Here is a 12,257-nt window from a genome sequence, read left to right on the forward strand (position 1 = left end):
TACTGTAGGATGTACGTAAGCAGTAAGCGTATTTAGGTTAAAGCAGTTGAATTATGTTAAATGTTGCTCTTATACATACATTACATTGAACACTGTTGGTGCATATTGAAAAGACATGCTTTTTTGTAAAACTCAATATAGGAGCTGCATCTACAATTAAAGTGAAACATTTGGCATGTTTGTTCTAATTTCATTTGATAAACCTGTAAGGCACATGAGTTTAAAGCTTCCCCCCCCCTCTTTTTTTAAGTTAATGGAGTAATTTTGACAAGCAATATCATTTACTTTAGGATTTTTGGTCTTGGTGTTTGTATGAAATTCTGAGGCCTTGATTTAAGTCTTTCATTGTATTGTGATTTCCTTTTAGGTGTATTACGCTAAGTGAACATTGTCAAATAAATTTTCCTTTTAAAAGCTACAAAAAAAAAGAAGTTGGGTGTTATTCTGATGGGTCTGTCTTTATGAGCAACTTGGCCTTTTTCCTTTGTTGCTCTTAATGTTCTTTTTTTATTCTGTATGTTTAGTTGTTTAATTATTATGTGTCAAGGGGACTTTTTTTGGGGGGGTCTAGTCTGTTTGGTGTTCTATAGGCTTCTTGTATTTTCATAGGTATTTACTTCTTTAAGTTAGGAAAGTTTTTTTCTATGACCTTGTTGAATATATTTTCTGTGCCATTGAGTGGGTATTCTTCTCCTTCTTCTATCCCTATTTTTCTTAGGTTTGACCTTTTCATGGTGTCCCAGATTTCTTGGACATTTTGTATTATGACTTTTTTGGCTTTGGTATTTTCTTTGACTGACAAATCTATTTCCTCTATTGTATCCCTTACACCAGAGATTCTCTCTTCCATCTCTTGTATTCTGTTGGTTATGCTTGCATCTGTGTTTCCTGTTCGTTTACTCAGATTTTCTATTTCCAGCATTCCCTCTGTTTGTGTCTTCTTCATTGTTTTTATTTCCCTTTTTAGATCTTGAACTGTTTCCCTCACCTGTTTAATTGCTTCTTCATGGCTTTCATGGCTTTCTTTAAGGGATTATTGATTTCTTCCAATTTTTTGTTTGCCTTTCCCTCAGTTTCTTTAAGAGAATTTTCAATTTTTCTTGAAAGGCCTGTAGCATCTTTATAAAGCTATTTTATGGTCACTTTCTTCTGCTTCTTCCAATGATGTTCAGGTCTTGCTGTTGGAGAAGGGCTAGGTTCTGGTGATGCCATGTTGCTCTTTATGTTGTTGTATGTGCTTCTACCTTGATGGCTGCCCATGTCCTTGTCTAATAGGTAAAAGAGGTGCCTGTGTCTAAGGGAGCTGCTATTGGTCCATTCTGTGATTGTTGTTTCTGTGTCTCAGGGGACCCCTCTGGGTCCAATCTTAGCTCTTGGTCTAATTGCAGCTGGCAGATTCTATATCTCAGGGAGCTACTCTTAGCTCAACCCAAGTTAGTTGATTATGTGACTCCTGCTCTGGTCTTCTTAGGGCTCTTGGTCCAGTCAGAGGTGACAGATTCTGTGTCTCAGAAGCTTCTGCATGAGATTGCAGATCTATCTCTCAGAACAATACTCTTGGTCTAATGATGTCTGGTGGACTCCCTGTCTCAGGAAGTTATCTTGGTCCAATGTAAGGTGGCTGTTCGGTTTCTGTGCCTCAGGAAGTTACTGGGGTCACAGGTGGTTGGGTATTGGGGCAGGGTGTGGAACTTGTAGATTACAGGGTCTGATGGGGGGTTTTGTCGGTGGGGAGGCCTTCCTGCAGGAGTTTTCCCTGCTGGCCGGCAACTGGGGCAGAGTTGGGTAGGGGTTTTCTGGGACTGGCTATGTCCCAGGGCCTGGGTCCTAGGGGCAGGACTCTGGGTGTGAGGAGAATCACTCACCTCTTGGTGCATTGACAGCTGGTGGTTTGGTTTCTGTGCCTCAGGAAGTTGCTGGGTTCACAGGGGTATTGGGGCAGGGCATGTAGAATGCAGGGTGCGATGGCGGGTTTTGGTGTGTGTGTGTGTCTTCCTGCAGGAGTTTTCCCTGCTGGCCAGCAACTGGGGCAGAGTTGGTGGGGGTTCCCTGGGACTGGCTGTGTCCCAAGGCCCAGGTCCTTGGAGCCACATGTTAAGATTATTATCTTAAAAGTACTCGTTTAATGAATATACACTACGTAGGGAGAATATTTAAATATTGTATAAAAAACCTATAGATACAGTTTTGATATAATTACCAAATTTGATGGCTCTGAATAAGAGGAATTGAGGTCAAGACATGTTCCAGTACAGCCATGGTAAAAAAAAAAAAAATCGGGAAAACAAGCCTTGGAGTCTTGAAAATTTTCTAAAAGTCATCATAATTTGTGAGCCACATACAAGATGCAAGGAGCCAACAAGTATCAGCTTCCTCAGCTGTGGTCAGCCAGTGAAACAGATGAAGTGGGTCTCTCAGGAAATCCTGTCTGTTATATTGGGGCATTGTCTCCTGACAGCAGCAGCAGCAGCAGCACCATGCTGCCTACGCTCCTCAGCCTGGTGTGTCCTGGTGAGTTCTGCTGGGAATGAATGGTGCAAGGGTAGAAATATCAGCCAGGGATGCTGGATCTGCCCACAGCAGGGGGTCTGGCTTCCATGCAGTGGTGGATGTTGGTACATGAGTTCATCTTCATTGAGTGGACTCTGGCTTCTAAGGTACAGAGGACCAACCAGGGCAGAGAGACAGAGGGCCAGGCTGCTGGAAGGAGACAGTTCATCTGTTATGGGTCTTTCCCTCCAGGATTCTTCCTGTTCCAGAGGACGTGGGCACAAGTGGGTGAGTCTGACCCCAAATCATGGATTACTTCTCATGCTACACAGAAAAATTTTTCTGCAACAGGAAGGTAAACAGCACAGGGATTGGGCTGCTGTAAGGACTGCCAGGAAGGCCTGTGAGCGACATAAGTTGGAAAGCGGAAGGCCTGGAAATATGCTCTCTGATTCTGTCCCAGAGACCCCCAGACTTTCTTTCCTTGGTTGACTCAATCAACACTGGGGAAAAGACTGGAAGAGGCTTGAGTGTCTAGGAAAGATGACGTCATTTGTGTAGTGGGGAAGGACACATAGCTTGGAACACCAGTCCCTCTCAAGATGAGATGTGGATGCAAGCTCCCCAGAACATCCATGATGATGGAGCATGCAGAGGTCAGCTGTTATTGTACCAGAAGAGGTGGGGGAACTTTGTACTATATCCTGGGAATTCCAGATTATTCCAGTCAAACTCAGCTGCTTAATGTTTTTTTTTTCTGATGCAAATTGATGTCACTTGGTTCTCTGTTGATGACTACATTTTTATATGTAACTTCTTTTCATAATGGCTTGGATCACTTAGGCAGTAGTTGCACAAAAGCTTCAGTAGGATGTGGCATCATCATGTATTTCTGGATGTATTGGCTTGGAAGGAACTTCAGAAATACATAAGCAAGGAGAGCACTGAGCACAAAGGAAAAGGAGGTGCTCCTGCCTCCTTCTTTCTGAGATTGGGCTATTCTCTCTTCACAGGGGTTTCTGACAAGCCCACCCTGTCTGCCTGGCCCAGTCCTCTGGTTCCCATTGGAGGGCGTGTGACTCTGAGGTGTCAGTCCTACTTTGGGTTTAAATTATTCCGTTTGTTCAAGGAAGATGAGGAGTTCCAAGACATCATATTTCAAGAAGACTTTGACATGTACCCCGTGACCATGGCAAATGTGGGGACCTATAGATGTCAGGGCATTGCTCCTATTGTCCATGATGCATTGTCAGAAATCAGTGATCCCCTGTTGATCATAGTTACAGGTGAGACAGCCCATGTCAGAGGTGTTCTTCATTATCCCGCCATTTCTATTGAGATTTTAAGTCTGATTACTAGATAGGAGTCCCCCAGAATAGCAGGGACGTCTTCAAGTATCTTAGCCACAGAAACATCAATATAGGGGACTGGGCACTGAGGTAGTTAGGAGAGTGTTCCCCTGATGATATTCATATTCCCAGCCCTAGAACCAATTAATATTTGTCATGTGGTTTGATGGTTTGGTTGTTTAACCTCCACCTAAAGTTTATGTGCTAAAATCTTGGTTCTAAGGGTAGATGTGTTGTGATGGAGAGATCTTTAAGAGTGAGGTTTAGTACGAGATATTTAGGTTATGAAGGATACTGCACTCAGAAGGTTCTAATGTAGTAGTTTTCCTGAGACCCTGGTGAGTTCTCACCGGACAGTTGGTACAAAACAACTCCCATATGGAAGAGGGACAAAGGTTGAGGATGCAATTCATGGTTTAATCAGCTGCCTTTAAGATGAAGAGCATGTCCTGGGCGATCCACATAGGCTAGAGTAGCTACACTAGCTCATAAAAGAGAAGGAAGAAGATAGCGATGGTCAGAGCAAGGAAGCATGAGACACATTCCATTTTTTCCGGGTTCTGAAAACGAAGTGTCCACAAGCCACAGGAGTTCAGGAGGCTTCTATAATCTGGAAGAGAAAAAGAAATATATTCTTCCTCCTGGAGCCTTTGGAAGAAATGCAACCCTTTAAGACATGAGACTCATACCAGTGGGCTCATTTCAGACTTTTTACCTCCAGAACTAGAAGGTATCACACATGCATGTTCCTTTTCTTATGCCATCTTTATGATCGTTTCTAACATCAGTGATTAGTAACTAGAAATGTACCCAAGTCAGAGACAAAAGGAAGAGAAGTGAAGCCGAGGCAAGTATGACCAGGGAACTGTTACTGCCATCAGGCTGAGAGGGGGGTGATGCTACTGAATCCAGACTCAAGGCTGCCCTGTGTGAGCTGCGACTACAGACAAGGCCCAGGCACACTGGGTGAACCAGTCTAGATCCAGGAGAAAACATCCTGGCAAGGATCTCACTTTTCACCAAAGGGTATGAAATGTATACAGAGGGGAGCCTGAAACCTAGCGTGCCGTGTTTTCTACCCTCATCCATCATAGAAAATAGAAGAGGTCTGTGGTAGATGAATGCAACAGTCATCTTCATGGGACAACCCCAGTCAGATGGAGCCTGAAGCTATAGACATAGAGAATTGAACAAAAGACAGAAAAAAAATAGACAAGTGTGTGGGGTTGGGAGATAGTCACAGAAGAGAACATGGGGATATGAGTAGGAGGAAAGACTTGGACTTGGAGAACTTTTGTTATCCCAGTTTCCATGATGTGGGGTGAGGAAGAGTGACTCTCAAACTCACAACCTGATTGTTTCTAGGAATCTACAGAAAGCCTTCTCTCTTGGCCCTACCAGCGCCTCCAATAAATTCAGGAGAGATGATGACATTGAAGTGCTGTTCAGATGCCATGTTTGAGACCTTCATTCTGGTTGTGTACAGAGAGGATGTAAATGAGGTCCAAATGCATCTAGCTGGGGAGCCTTATGCTGGTGGCTCCCAAGCCAACATCTCTATAGCTCCTGTGACTGCGCACACGCTGGGACCTACAGATGTTACAGTTCTTCTAGTCAACATTCCCATGTGTGGTCACACCCAAGTGACCCACTGGACATTGTAATCTCAGGTGAGAGTCTCCAGACTTATTCCTTAGGCTCTCGTTCATATATGTACTGAATGTTCTAGAATTGGGCAGTCTTAGGACAGGAGGATGGTAAGTATTGGGTACTTATGGAGAGAAATAGACTTGATGAGAGTTTTAATGACAGAGACAATGACAAAGGAAACTCAAGTTAATATTATTATGTAGAAACAGATAAGAAGGTTTGGCAGAGGAAAGGGAGAGTTATGTATTTTATAATCTCAAAAATGAAATAAATAATTTTTTAAAAGCGTAGATGGGGGATCAGAGGAGTTATGAACAGAGACAAACAGCAGAGAAACCCTGGTGATACAACCCATGGGTCAGAAAGAGGCTCTTTCCACTCTTACCTTGTGAAGTTCAGAAATTGAGTTTCCATTTTACTACTTCTCCCTTCTCAACCAGGAAACCCAGACATATCCTCTACCTGACTTGAGTTTCAGGACTGTGCTGTGCTCTCTCACGCTGCTTCAACCATGATTCCTCACACTGCCTTTAGTTGGACCCTCCCTCCTTCCTCTGCTTGAGTCATAATGGCCTTATATTATGGTCCTGGGTGAAGAGGTTGAACACCAGTACCTGTGTGTTTGCATGTCTTTCCTGTATCTCCAAATTGGCTTTTAAAGACCATATTCTGAAATAATCACTGATGTTATAGGATGACTCAGGAGAAAACTACATTTTGGGTCCAAAAGAGATAAGTAGAGTCAAGTAAATCAGAGATGTGGGCACACACAGAGGTGGGGAAAGGGAGGGGGAGGGAGAGAGAGGTGGGAAGAGGGAGAAAGAGAAAGAGAGAGAGGGAGGGGAGAGAGGGAGAGAAGGGGAGGGAGAGAAAGAGAGAGAGAGGAGGAGAGGGAGGGAGGAGAGGAAATGAGGAGAGGGACAGAGGGAGGAGGGAGGGAGGGAGGAGAGGGAGGGAGAGAGAGAGAGGAGAGAGAGAGAGAGAGAGAGAGAGAGAGAGAGAGAGAGAGAGAGAGAGAGAGAGAGAGAGAGAGAGGAAGCAGTTAACTTAAAAAACATAAGGAGGAGATGATGATGGCACCGTGGTCGAGAGCACTTGTTTCTCTTGTGAGGCCCAGGTTCAATTCCCAGCACCTGCATAGTGGCTCACAACCGTCTGTAACTCCAGTCCCAGAGGATCCAATGTCCTCTCCTGACATCAGTGTGCATTGCATACATGTGGTGCACATACAAACATACATACATACATACATACATACATACATGCATACATACATGCATACATGTAAACAAAACACTCAAACACTTAGTAAAATAAAACATTTTTTAAGAAATGAAAGGCAGGGCTGGAGAGATGGCTCACTGGTTAAGAGCACTGGCTGCTCTTTCAGAGGTCCTGAGTTCAGTTCCCAGTACCCACATGGCAGCTCATAAATGTCTGTAACTCCAGTTCCAGGGGATCTGACACCTTCATACCAATGTACATAAAATAAAGTTATTTTTTAAAAAAGAAAGAAATGAAAGACTGTAAAGGTAGATAAGTGGTTAAGAACACTTGATACTCTTCAAGAAGAACCAAGTTTGTTTCCCAGCACCTATGTTGGATGGCCCACAACCACCTATAATCCATCTCCAAGGGCTGTCATGCAATACTCTGCCTCCAACTGCTCTGAACTCATGTGAGTATATATACAACAGAGAAACACATTACACACATTCACAAGATTAAAAAAAATCTATGGGGCCTGAAGAGTCATTTCAGTGGTTAAGAACAATTACTGCTCTTGCAGAGGACCTGGGTCTGGTTTCCAGAACACACACACAGTGGTTCATAACTGTCTTTAACTCTAGTTCAGAAGCTCTGATGCTCTTCTCTGGACTCTTTGGGTAGGATGCATGAATTTGGTATACGACACACATGCAGGCAAAACACCTGTAGACACAACATAAACATTAATAAATCCTTTAAAAAAATAAAATACAAGGTCTTGAGAGTGCATCTCATTTGTAGAGCATCTGCCTAACATGTGCAGGCAAGACAAGACCGTAGGTTTGATTCTCAGCATAAATATTTTAATACAGAAATATATATAGAAATTAAATAGATTGGTGAATAATGCCAATGAGAGTAGAGGACAGAAAAGCATTTTTTCCTAACTCCAAAAACAGCACTTCACAATTCTATAAAAAAAGAAAGAAACTCATTGAAACACAGGTTGGCTATAAGAAATCTCCATCATATTATTACTCCATTAATCTACAAAGGAAGGTAGATAGAGTAGTTTAAAAACATAACATACTTAAGTTTCCAAAAAGCGATAGAAAATGTATTCTTTCTCAGTTTGGTTTGGTACACTATATTGCTGCCAATGCTAAAATTTATAGAAGAAATTAATATTCAAGAGAATGACAGCATGGAATTAAACTCACAAAAGTGTCACTAGCATATGGTGCCAGGAAGCATCAGTGAACATTCTTATAGAGAAGTGACTTTACAACAAATGCCAAGTTCCTGGAGCAAGCACAGAGGAAAGAGGTGGGCTGAAAACTTGTAGGAAGAATCAAGACCTCATCTTCTGTTCTTCCTCTGCCTCCCAGTTCCTGATGCCACCAACTCTTCATATCATCTTAACGTCACACAAGGTGAGTACCAGGGATACCCATGTCAGAGGGTGGGGACACAGGAAGTATGTGAACACTGTGGGTAGTCAGCGTACACATAGAACTTAAAGATTCCTTGCAGCTGCCCTGCCCTTAAATCTATTTCTCTCTTGACATTTTATCACTTGCTCTTGCTTCTGTTTTCCTCTTGAATATACCCTAGTTCACTGCATCCCAACTGTCAATCAGACCTTAACCCTAGATGTGTGAGTTCCAGAAGGTTTCCTTATTGGTATCATTTTTTTTTTAACCAGGAGAGAAAATGATTCCTTGATATTCACAATGGATATAGGTAAAACTAAGGACCATGGTCCCCCATGTCCCTCTAGCAGGCTTGAGAGAAACATGTGCTATTTCAAGTCCAGGTAGCAACAAAGGACATTCAAGTGAATAGACATATGTCCATGGAGGATTTCTACCCCTGAATCCTAGCATGGTTGGGGAGGAGAAAGATGATAGCCACCAACAGGCCTGTGCACAGACTCAAAGACCAGGAAGTTCAAAGGAAACTTGCAAGGGTGAGGAGTGAATGAATGTGGTTCCCCTTGAAAGACTTACTATGATTTCAGGGCAGAGGATACTGTCTGGACAGAAAGAATTCTTTTAAGGTAGACAGAAAAGAGTTGCATTTCTGAGTTCCTGTGATGGATGGCCTGATAAAGTTTTCTGTTCCCCCTGCCAGGTTCTGTCATGAAGGATTACACCCTGGAGAATTCAATCAGGATGGGCATGGCAGGGATGGTTCTCCTTATTCCACTGATAATGTTGGCTGAAGCCTGGTGGAACCATAAGGAGGCACCACAGGTTGAAATGAGAGAAATTTCTGCCAGGATCCTGTGAACAGATCGTTTGGCAGAATGGGCCTTGGAAAGAACTCCACCTGCTGAGATGTCCCTGAGTGGATGTGGAATGTATTTAGGGTATTAGAGCCTTTTGGGGGATGCTTGGAAGAACAGCTGAACCTCACGAGGCAAGGAGCATACCCGAGATATGAGATGAGCTCCTTGGGGACAGCAGAGAGGAGGGGTACTGATAAACTTATATAAACTCACAGACAGCACATGAGTGTCCTTCAGTTTTCTTTGGTTTGTAGAACACTTATGCTCTTTCTCCCTTTATTTGTAAAAGTGTGGTCTCATTTGTGCTTGCTTTTGTTGATGGTGTAGCGATATTCCTGTACCCCCTTTCCTCTTCCTTTACTTCCTCCCCTTCTTCCTCTCTTTCTCCATTATTGTTACATTATTTTCCTTTCTACCTCTTATTTCCACTTCATTTATATTTTCACTGATGAAACCTTTGACTTTCCTCTTTGCTGATTCTCGGGTTCTGCTTCTCCCCCTTTTCAAAACAGGGTCTCAGTGAGGAGCCCTGACTGGCTTGGAGCTCACCAGGCTGTCCTGGCACTCACAAAGATCCCATTGCCTTTCTGCCTCCCGGAGGCTGGGAATAAAGGCAGGTGCCATTATGCCAGGTGGTTCTGCATTTTCATAAGCATAGACCCAAGTGCTTAAAATAAGCCAACATTTTTTTTTCATTTTGCTTTCACTCTCATCTTAATTTGCTACAGATAAAAACCACAAAATGGAAGTCTTCAAAAATAAATATAAAAATCGCATTTCTCCTATTTGAGTAAACCCATGAAAACCTAAGTCTTTTAATGTGAAGTTTTGCATGTGGAATAAATGATCATGAAAAATGACATTTTTATTATCATTTCAGTTGTTCTGTCAATAATTTGTCTAACTCTTCCTAGTTTTTAACACAGTTTTGTTTCTAGCTAATGATTAAAATGGTCACTTTTCTTTGCCATTTGACTTATTATTTGTAGAACTATTGCATGTTCTTAGTATCCCAAATTACATTATTCTTTTTGGAGCTGAAATTTCAAAAGAGAATTTCAGAGATGGGGATTGATGGGCAGAAGGAGAAACTACAATGCCTTTAAGCCATAGATGTGTGTGTGTGAGTGTGTGTGTGTGTGTGTGTGTGTGTGTGTGTGTTTGTTTGTTTGTTTGTGAGCACTTTGGAATTTAAAGAATGTGACTAATTGTTTAGCATTCATAGGAAAAAACAGTGTTTCGTATTTCTCATCAGAACATTATATATGAAAATATTTCAAACCCCACTGTGCTTTGAATACTATCCTATTAAAAGAGTTATGAATTAATTGATGAGTAGGGCATTTTTTCTTATTCTGAACAAAATTCTTAAAGCTTAAAAAGACTAGACATGGCATTGAACATGTTATCTAGGAAATGCTTTAAAAATTTATTAGTGTATATTTGTTGCACAAACAATGGATTTTATTATGTCATCTCCATGGAAACATAATGTCTACTTTGAATACATTGGCCTCTGTAGGTCACTCTTTGATTTCCTGTGCCGCTTCTGGTGTCTGTTCCTCTTCCTTAAGAATCTCCCTTTTATTCTACACCTTTTAAAAATATAGATTCTTCCTATGGAGGAAAACATGAAAAATTTATCTCCCTGAATCTGGATGTGATTGAACGAAAATGGTTCCCATAGGCTCACAGGGACTGGCACTATTAGGAGGTATGTTCTTGTTGGAGTCATTGTGGTCTTGTCAGAAGAAGTGTGTCACCTCAGGAGGCGTTGGAGTTTCAGAAGCTCAAGTCAGGCCCAGTGTCACCCTCTCTTCTTGCTACCTGCTGATCCAGATGTAGAACTCTCAGCTCCTTCTCCAGTGCTATGTCTACCTGTGCACCGCCATGCTTCTTATCATGGTGATAATGGACTAAGCCTGTGAAACTGTAAGCCAACCCCAATCAATATCTTCTTAATTAAGAATTCCTATGGTCATGGTGTTTCTTCATGGCAACAAACCCCTAACTAAGACACGGGGTTACTTCTCTTAGTATGATTATATTTAGTTCCATCCAGTTTTCTATAAATGGAATCATTTTGTTCTTTATTGCTGAGTACAACTCCATTGTGTTTACTAGAGTGATGGCTTAGAAGCTAAATGTAATTGTTGCTTGTCTAGAGGACGCAAGTTTGTTTTTTCCAGATCCTATGTCAGGCAGCCCATAACCACCTTAACTCCAGCTCTAGAGGATATGATGCCTTCTTCTGGCCTCCTTGAGCACCTCCCCCGCCTCGCCCCCCAGCACACACATATATCCACACAGAGACAAGCACACGCATACACATAATTTAAAATAAATCTTTAGAAAACAATGTGCATACTTTTCATTTTTAATCTATTGATTCATATTTTGGCCATTGCAAATAATACTGCAGTACATGGATGTGCAAGCATCTATTTTGGGTGCTGAGTTTGATAAGGTGGGGCTCTGATTTCAACCTTTTAGGCATGTCCCCAAAATAGAGATGAATGAACCATATGTCTGTGTCCTTTCAGAAGTGGAGAAGTAGTGAAGAGTTTATCAGACACACAAACACTAAGGTGTTCATCCCCATGATCCCTGCCCCGTAAGAAATACAAACCAAGCTGGGTCTCACAGCCCAGGGCAGTGATGAAGACAGCCGAGCTTACAGCCTGGGGTGGTGTCAGGCACCACTACAAAGAACAAATATGTGATGAAGAGTTGGGAAAGACAGAAAAAAAACAGGGTGGCACGAGTGCTATGGAGCGAGGTGGAACTGGGAGTGTGATGGTGGTAATAGATGAGAGAGAAAGAGGGCTGAGATCAACAGGCCATCTTGACCAGTAGGGTTGGTTGGGTGGTATATAACAGCTTGGAGCTTATTCAGACACAGACTGAGCCCCATCCCCTGAACTTGCCTTCTGGATTTGGGATACCCCTGGCTCTGGGCAGTGATGGAGGCCCGAGATGAAGAAAGGTTCACTTCCTGGATTGGACCTTCTGAACAGACCACTGTGGCCCATGATGCAACTGCAGGCCATGTTATCACTGCCTGTGGTCCTTGGTGCTGCCCCCAGGCTTCAGGAACATGTGAAAGTATGTAATCTGTGCCACTGCCTGATGTCTTGGTAATGTGCTCAGGTTTTGCTGCCTTAGGGCATAATGCTGATGTGAGTGGCATGTGTAACCAGCTGAGGTCACATTAAGACTCAAGAACCACGCAGCTGCCGAGGGTCACAAGTGGATCAGTGGCCCTGATA

General features: G+C 42.6%; 1 protein-coding gene and 1 long non-coding RNA gene across 2 annotated transcripts; one reads left to right on the plus strand and one right to left on the minus strand.

The window, feature by feature from the left end:
- The first annotated feature begins 1,611 nt into the window (after positions 1-1,611).
- Positions 1,612-10,522, plus strand: LOC114686731 (killer cell immunoglobulin-like receptor 3DL2). The gene is given in 7 exon segments (XM_037202206.1): positions 1,612-2,511; positions 2,743-2,778; positions 3,504-3,776; positions 5,205-5,417; positions 5,420-5,509; positions 8,087-8,131; positions 8,832-10,522. Coding segments are annotated over 7 exon segments (981 nt in total). The 5' UTR covers positions 1,612-2,345; the 3' UTR covers positions 8,990-10,522.
- LOC114686732 lies at positions 4,236-6,023 on the minus strand. The gene is made up of 2 exons (XR_003733612.2): positions 5,875-6,023; positions 4,236-4,449 (listed from the first exon to the last, which is right to left on the minus strand). It is a non-coding gene; the product is annotated as an uncharacterized LOC114686732 (long non-coding RNA).
- Positions 10,523-12,257: the final 1,735 nt, after the last annotated feature.

This window comes from Peromyscus leucopus, chromosome 1 (genome assembly GCF_004664715.2).
Source record: "Peromyscus leucopus breed LL Stock chromosome 1, UCI_PerLeu_2.1, whole genome shotgun sequence".
Classification (NCBI taxonomy): Eukaryota; Metazoa; Chordata; class Mammalia; order Rodentia; family Cricetidae; genus Peromyscus; species Peromyscus leucopus.